This window comes from Rattus norvegicus, chromosome 7 (assembly GCF_021556685.1).
Source record: "Rattus norvegicus strain SHRSP/BbbUtx chromosome 7, alternate assembly SHRSP_T2T, whole genome shotgun sequence".
NCBI lineage: Eukaryota > Metazoa > Chordata > Mammalia > Rodentia > Muridae > Rattus > Rattus norvegicus.
The window spans coordinates 10,366,964-10,375,057 of NC_141540.1; the positions used below are offsets into that span (position 1 = coordinate 10,366,964).

Here is an 8,094-nt window from a genome sequence, read left to right on the forward strand (position 1 = left end):
AGATAAAAAGTGATAGATCAGGACTCTAAACTTGTGCATATACAACAAACATAGATGTGCAAGCACTAATTTATTATACAGAAAAAAGGGTAAAAAATGATACCTGGTATACAAATTTAACAATACATTTAAACTATTACATAGATTTAGGGTTGGAACAATAATAGTATACTGGCCCAAGTCCAGGGAAATTCAAACTTTATAATTTAAAACAAGCTTTTTTAAGATTATTTTTTAGATTATAATTGCATAGCTTCACTTCCCTTGTTAAATCCCTCTAATCCTCCCCCGATACCCCTGCTTTATTCTGTTTCAAATTCATCAATTCTTTTTAATTCATTAATGATGTACATAGCAACTATTTAGTTTATGGGACTGAAGTTGGGGACCCCTATGGAGGAATTGAAGGACCTGAAGGGGAGGATGACCAACAGGAAAAGCAAGAATCTCAAGTAACCTAGACTCCTAGGAGATCCCACAGATTGACCCACAAATCAGGCAGAGCCCATGAGCTGGTCCAAGGTCTCTGGCACATATATAACAGAGGACTGCATAGTGTGGCCTCAATGGGAGAAGATGCACCTAATCCTAGAGAGATTTCAGACCCCAGGGAAGGGAGATAGCAAGAGTAGGAAAAGAGGGAAAGCATAATTTCAGAGGCAGAACTGAAGGGGAATGGGGCAAGGAAATGTATGTGGATGAACAGGGGAAGCCAATGACTTTCTGTATATGTTATACAGAAAAAATGGTAAGAAATTATATATATATATGTGTGTATATATATATATATATATATTTAATAATAATATGTGCACATAAATTTCCATTAAGTTATGTACAAAAAAGTTATGAATATATAAGCTTATATATCCAAACAAAATTTAAAATAAAATTGCTACTTTTAAAGAAGATTTTAGATTTTTATATTTTAATTGACTTTTTAACTGACTAAACACAGGTGTGGTGAGTATGCATAGTCCAAGGAGTGACAATATTTGGAGATGTGGCCTTGTTGGAGTAGGTGGGTCACTGTTGTCCTGGGCTTTAAAACCCTCATCTTAACTGCTTTGGAAGTCAATCTTCTCCTTGCTGCTCTTAGGTGAAGATGTAGAACTCCAAATATCTAAGAATTGCTTTTGTCATAGTGCCTGTTGACAGCAGTAAAACCCAAACTATGAAAATGGGTTGATGTTAGCAGGAGATAACTTTAAAAAGATTGTTTGGCATTCCATTAGTTGGCTCAGTGAATGAGGATGTAGAGTAATCTTAATCCAACCACATGGCTACCCTGGAAAAGAATCACATACAAGAAATCACATACAAAGGTCTGTGTGACCCTGCTGTTTGTACACTTGCTTAAATCCTTCTGACTGGAATACAGATTTGTCTTTAGTATACAACTTTATCAAAAAAAATTAAGTCTAATGAAGGACAGAGGATATGACAAACAGAGAAAAATTTGACAGAATGAGTCAGAAATACGAGAGGTCCAACTTTCATGCGAACATACAGGGAAGGATATACAAAAATAGAGAGGGAGAGAAGAGAGATTAGTTTGCTAAGTTCATTTCCAATAGTTTAGGGGAAGTTTATCCAGAAGAAACTGCAAGTTTCTTCCAGTTGTCAGGACTCTTTGAAAGTAGCCAGAAACCACCAGTATATCACGAAAAATTTTAAGTTCCATTTTCTTTAAGAGTTAACAATAAGCTATGATCAGTGAAGAAGACAAAGGGAACCAATGCCACATGATCATCAGGTAACACTAGCATCAGCAAAGCCCAATAAAGTCCAGTGAAGAATGAAAAGGCTAAGCAATGCCAGCACATTATCTGCTGGCTCTTGGGTTAACGTATACCCTTTCCAAACATCAAATCTCTTCTCAAGCATCTGTTCTAGCAAAACAACACATGCTGTCTTTAGGCAGCTTCTAGAAAAACATCACATGTCTATTTTCAACAAAATTATCCTACTATATGACTGCTTCAGCAAAACATCCTTTCATAAGACAGCTTCCAGAAAAACATCACATGACAAAACTGAGTCTCGAAAGAAAAGAGAAATTTGCATCACACACAGACACACACACAGACACAGACACACACACACACACACACAATGCACACACACACATCCTTAAATGTGATAAAAATTTAATCTATTGTAAAATTATTGTTTAAGATAGTAAAAATACTGAGGCTACATTTCCATTGAGATATGTACAAATAAAACATTTATGCTGGAAAGATAGGCCCCCAAACACATATACAGCAGAGGATGCAGTGTCTGCACTCTGTCAGAGAAGATGTACCTAAACCCGCAAGAGGCTGTGTTGAGGGTCAGCAGGGTGGGAAAATCTTTGTGGAGAAACGGGCTGGGGAAAGGAGTTATGGGATGTGGAAAAGGCAGAGTGTGGGTCAAGAAGAGGATAAAATCTGGACTCTAAGAAGAGATTAAATAAATTTTTAAAAGAAATGACAAAATTATAAAAAAAGAATCATATGACTTTTTAATCATATATATATATATATATATATATATTATTTACAGAAGTGATCTTCATAAGTAGCCCAGGTTAACTTCAGATTTCTTATTAACATATGTAAAAGTTCATGACTCTTATTCCAAGAATGAGGTGCAAATCAGGCCAGGGAGCAGGTCCTATCAATGCCTGAACATTTCTTGACACCAGCCTTATGTCACAGGAGGGATCCCACAGAAGCCAGACTTGGGAAGCTCATGCAGACTCTTTTTGATGGCATGGGATGAACACATCAGCACCGTAAGTAAGACTTTAGTACTATGAACCAAGTCCCAAACAGTCTGGGCCATAGAAATCAGTTTCAGAAGTGACAAGATATCAATCTGCCAGAAGCCCCCACATTTGTTTACTTGGTAGAAGCTTGACATATGTGTGTATTCTAGTAACAATGACCTGTTTTTTCCTTTTCTCTCAGATGTCAACCAAACAGCTGAATCTAGTGTTTGCTCTCTCTATCTCTTTGAGCAGCAACACTCCTTGGATACTTACCTATTGATATCAACAAAAAAGTTTGGATAGGATTTTGGAATTTTTAAAAGTATGTTTTATTTTTGTTTAAATATTATAATATAATAAAATCACTTCTCCATTCTCTTTCTCCATCCAAACTCTTCTATATACCCATCCTTGCCTTTTTAAAGTCATGGCCTCTTTTATCATTAGTTAATTGTTATCTACAATCTTAACTCTCATTATCATGTGATTTACACATAATTCAGAAAAATAAAGCTGATGATCATAAATTGCCAGTAGATTCTTAAAATTAAAATTAGGACAGTTTGTAATGTAATATAAAACATTCTAAGGAATCCAAGGTAAGCGTAAAGTGGAATTTACATGTTAACTGTTTATCTAAATACCCTCTAAATACTAATCATAGATCTCTGCTTTTTCTATAGAGTTAGGTTTGCATTAAAGTTCCCAGTTTTAAAATGATAAGTCATTTCACCATTTTCTAAAATTAAAAATATTTTAAAGCTCAAAAAAGATCCAAAGATTTAAAGCATTGGTTAAAATACTATGTTGAGAAGTTATATATACTTATTAAAAAGATAAAAATATAACATATGTAAAAATACAGCTTATTATTCATTGTTTAAAGATTCTTATTAGGATACAGAAATTTAATTTTGAGCCTCCAAAAGCCTTTAACGTATAACAGAAAAATCTTGTAAAAAGATTAAAATCTTAAAATGCCTTTGTTTCACTAATGGGATGTAAATCTGCATACTGGGATATTGATATGTGTGCCATTCTGTTAAGGTTCATTAAAGATATGTCTAGTATATAAAATTGATAAGCAATGCAGGTATTTATATAATTATGCTCATATATATATGTAATAACGATAATAATAATAATAATAATAATAATAATAATAAAATAAACAGTCTCTAAACTTGAAAGTCAAAAAAGAAATGGGAGGATTTAGAGGGATCAAGGGAACGGGGTGAGTGTTATAATTCTTTTTTTATTTAAAATGGATAAAACTAATAAATACGTACAGTTATCATTATCCTTTTATATTTAAATTTTGTTGGAAACTATAATATAATCACATCAATTATACTTTCTCTTTTCTCCCCCCATACATTTCCAAATAGCTGCCTTGCTCTTTTTAAGTTATGGCCTCTAATTCTTTAAATATACATCATATACATATACATCATGTACATATTCATATATAAATATATAATATACATATATACATTAAAACATGTATTCCTTAAGACATATATTATATAATATTTTTCATGACTGATCATTTGAAATTGGCTAACAAATTGCTGTGACTTTCCCCATGGAAGATCATTTCTCCATACCTAAATGTTACTTAGTTGCTGCTGTTTTTTGTTTAGTGGTGAAAACATGAACATTTTCACCCCATTGTTAGCATGTCTAGTGGTATTTTCCTTATTCATGTCAGGTTTAGTTAGTCATGTTGGTCGGACTTATGAATACATTTACAGATCATTATATTTGATATTTTTAAGGGAACAGAATTTTGATATGCAGAAATATTTAAAGAAAAGTATAGCAGATGAAAATTGGGAATTTTGGTGCCCAATCCCAGTAGATACATCTATAGCAGAACTGCGGTGTCTAAGCCTCAAGGTTTCTTGCAGAAGAGAGTGATGTTTGTTAAGTGTCAGATGAAAAAGGGATTGCTGTAAGACTGTGCCTTCCATAAATGTCATTAGCTACATACATGTATTCTCATACTAGGCTGCCTAAGCATTGTTCGTATTTAGTAAACCACCAAAAATACTTTCCAGACAGGATAAAGGATATCTTACATCAAACACAGAGTATTTGGAAGTTTTTGGAAAATAAAAATGCACATAAATGCACGCATACATGCATACATACATCACACACATATATAAATATATACTCACAGTCACTTACTTGCTGTCTCATGGTACACAAATATGCTTAATATATTTCATCTTAAACAGATAAAATCTGCTCTTTTGAGGCAGAGAAAACCCAACCACAAGAAGCAGAAATATGGACTAATTTGGCCTGCCGCCAACCCTAAGATTGGCCCTCACTGCCTACACACAGTCCAAGTTCGAGGAGGCAATAAGAAGTACCATACCCTGAAGTTGAATGTGGGGAAATGTTCCTGGGGCTTTGAGTGTTGTACCTGCAAAACAAGGATCATTGATGTTGTCTACAATGCATCCAATAATGATGTTGTCTACACCAAGACCCTGGCGAAGAACTGAATTGTGCTTATAGACAGTACACTATACCAACAGTCCCACTAAGCACTGCCCCTGGGTCACAAGAGGGAGCAAAACTGACTCTTGAGGGGAAAGAGATTTTTAAAGAAACAATCAGTCAATCAAACAAACAAAAACTGATCAAAGAAAAATCAAAAGAAATACGTCAAAAGGAAAAAGAATGCCAAAATCAGCAGACTTCTAGAGGAGCAGTTCAAGCAGGACAAGCTTCTCATCTGTACTGTCTCAAGAACAGGCCAGAGTGGCAGAACAGATGCCATATGCTTGGAGGCAAGGAGTTTGAGTACTTTCTGCTGAAAATCAAAGTCTGGAAAGGCAAGTAAACCATCTTTCATTGCTCACATCATAAAGGTGTTCCTGTCCTGTATGTAAAAACAAAGCTAAAAAGATAAAAAATATACTTGTAAAATATAAAAGGAACTTCACCCATAAAGAAAATGAGTGATGGGCCAGGGTAAAGGAATACTGAGAGTTTCCCCACCTGCTCAGAAGAGAAAAGGAAGAAGGATGTGAGAGGGATTATAAGAGTGATGACCAGGTGACTAGGAGGGTGCAGTGAGCAAGTTGTAAAGTGAATGAGTAAAATCATAATAATGAAATAAAAATATTAAAAGCAAGAAAATGAGTGATTATTTTCCATTGTATGTTAGACAACTTCACAGAACTTTGTCTATACATGAGCATCAAAAGTGGTGGAAAAACCTTTAATAATATTTTCATAATTTAAGTAAAATATATATAAAACTGATAAAATCAAAGTTAATATTATTTTACCTTGCTTGTTCATGGTAATAAATATATGAAAATATAATGAATTTTGCATTATAATTTGGTTCAAATGTAATTTGATATAAGACCTTTTTTTATTTTAACTAGAACTTAAAACTGAATTTTGCTTGCTTTCTGCATGCTGTGAAGTGATTCTATTATTTTATCATGCTGCAAGTTATAACCTGGATCCTAGAAGATAGAAAAGACATTGAAAATGTATATTTAACTCCCTCTATATTATTAAAAGCATGGGTAATTTAAATATCTCTAAGAAAATAGAAAATATTCTTCCTTTCATTAAAATTTTTCAATGAAAATGTAGCTTGAAATAATAATTTGTGAAAAGAAGAACAAAAGTAAAAATGGGAAAATCCTCTCCAAAACTCTGCCAATATGATATTAACCTCATTTCCTCATTTTTTTCATATAAAACTCATTTCCTTAAGAAAGATGCAATCCTGTGCACTGTATTAATGAATGCATTTTTCACTTGCTGATTCCTCAAGGTATAGATAAAAGGATTCAGAAGTGGAGCCACTGAGGTATTGAGCACAGAAATTCCCTTGGAAATAGATACTCTCTGCTTGACTGATGGTTTAAGATACATGAAGATGCAACTGCCATATGAGAGGGATATCACAATCATGTGAGAAGAGCATGTAGAGAAAGCCTTCTTCCTCTGGCCGGTGGAAGGGATCTTTAGAATCGTCCTGGCAATGTAGGTGTAGGATATAATCACCATTACCAATGTGAGTAAGAGTGTCACTAGAGCTGAGACAAATCCCATTGTCTCCAGGAACTGCGTGTCTGTGCAGGAAAGCTGCAGGAGTGGAGTGGTGTCACAATAGAAATGATCAACAATGTTGGAAGCACAGAAGTCAAGATTCAAGCCTAACAGGAGTGGTGGAAAGATGACAAAAAACCCAGCAAGCCAACAACTTAGGATCAGCTGCACACAGACTTTATTGTTCATGATGGTCATGTAATGCAGGGGCTTGCAGATTGCCACATATCTGTCATAGGACATGGCTGCCAACAAATAAAATTCTGATGCTCCAAATAGGAAAGCAAAAAACACTTGAGTCAAACAATTACCATAAGAAATAGTTTTGTTTCCAGTTGCCATAATAACAAGCAATTTGGGTATGCATGTAGTAGTGTAGGAAATCTCTAAGAAGGAAAAATTCCGAAGGAAAAAATACATGGGTGTCTTCAGGTGAGCATCCACGAGGGTGAGAGTGATGATGGTCAGATTGCCAGTGATGCTGAGCAGATAGGTAAGAAGCAGGAAGATAAATAACACAGCTTTCCACTGTGGGTCATCAGTCAAACCCGCTATGATGAAAAATGTCACCCTTGTGTGGTTCTTCATTGTGATTTTCTGACTGTTAGATAGCCTAATGGAAGAGAGAGGTGGTGGGGAAGAGGTTATTATTACAGAACTGTACTAGTGATAGGTCATGTTGAAGAACCATAAAAATTGCAAAAGCCCATTTTCAGACACAGCAACATCTCTAACTATGGTTATACTGGAAAAATAGTTTGTATAGTTTCATAGTATCTAGGCATTATTAAAGTTATTAATTTACAATACCAATTTTGGATAACTTATGATATTATTTGTTTATATCTTATATGAATTCACATGGTGAAATTAAAGGAACTGAGAAATACTTGTTTCCATGCTTAAACCTTAAAATTGAGATGTTATTTTGTTTTGTTAATTTTGTTTGAATAAAATATTAAAAGTTTGCATATAAATTCAAATTCACGTGAAATGTATTTTCAGCTCTCCCTTCTCTTCCTTTTTGATCCCCCACACATAAACACTCACACACACACGCACACACACACACACACACACACACACACACACAGATACACACACATACCATCTTTTTATCTTAATATAAAATACTATCATTACTGTAACCAATTTTGTAGAACAATATCATTCAAATTAATACTTTCATTACTGTTGTCTTATATCAGAAGTCTAAATGAAGCCTAGGAATTGATTTCCTTGCACTTTCA

General features: G+C 34.3%; 1 protein-coding gene and 1 pseudogene across 1 annotated transcript; one reads left to right on the forward strand and one right to left on the reverse strand.

The window, feature by feature from the left end:
• The first annotated feature begins 4,971 nt into the window (after positions 1-4,971).
• Positions 4,972-5,612, forward strand: Rps8-ps4 (ribosomal protein S8, pseudogene 4; annotated as a pseudogene).
• Positions 5,613-6,493: 881 nt separating this feature from the next.
• Positions 6,494-7,432, reverse strand: Or6c69b (olfactory receptor family 6 subfamily C member 69B). Its single transcript, NM_001001371.1, is given in 1 exon segment — positions 6,494-7,432. A coding segment is annotated over 1 exon segment (939 nt).
• Between the last annotated feature and the right edge of the window lie 662 nt (positions 7,433-8,094).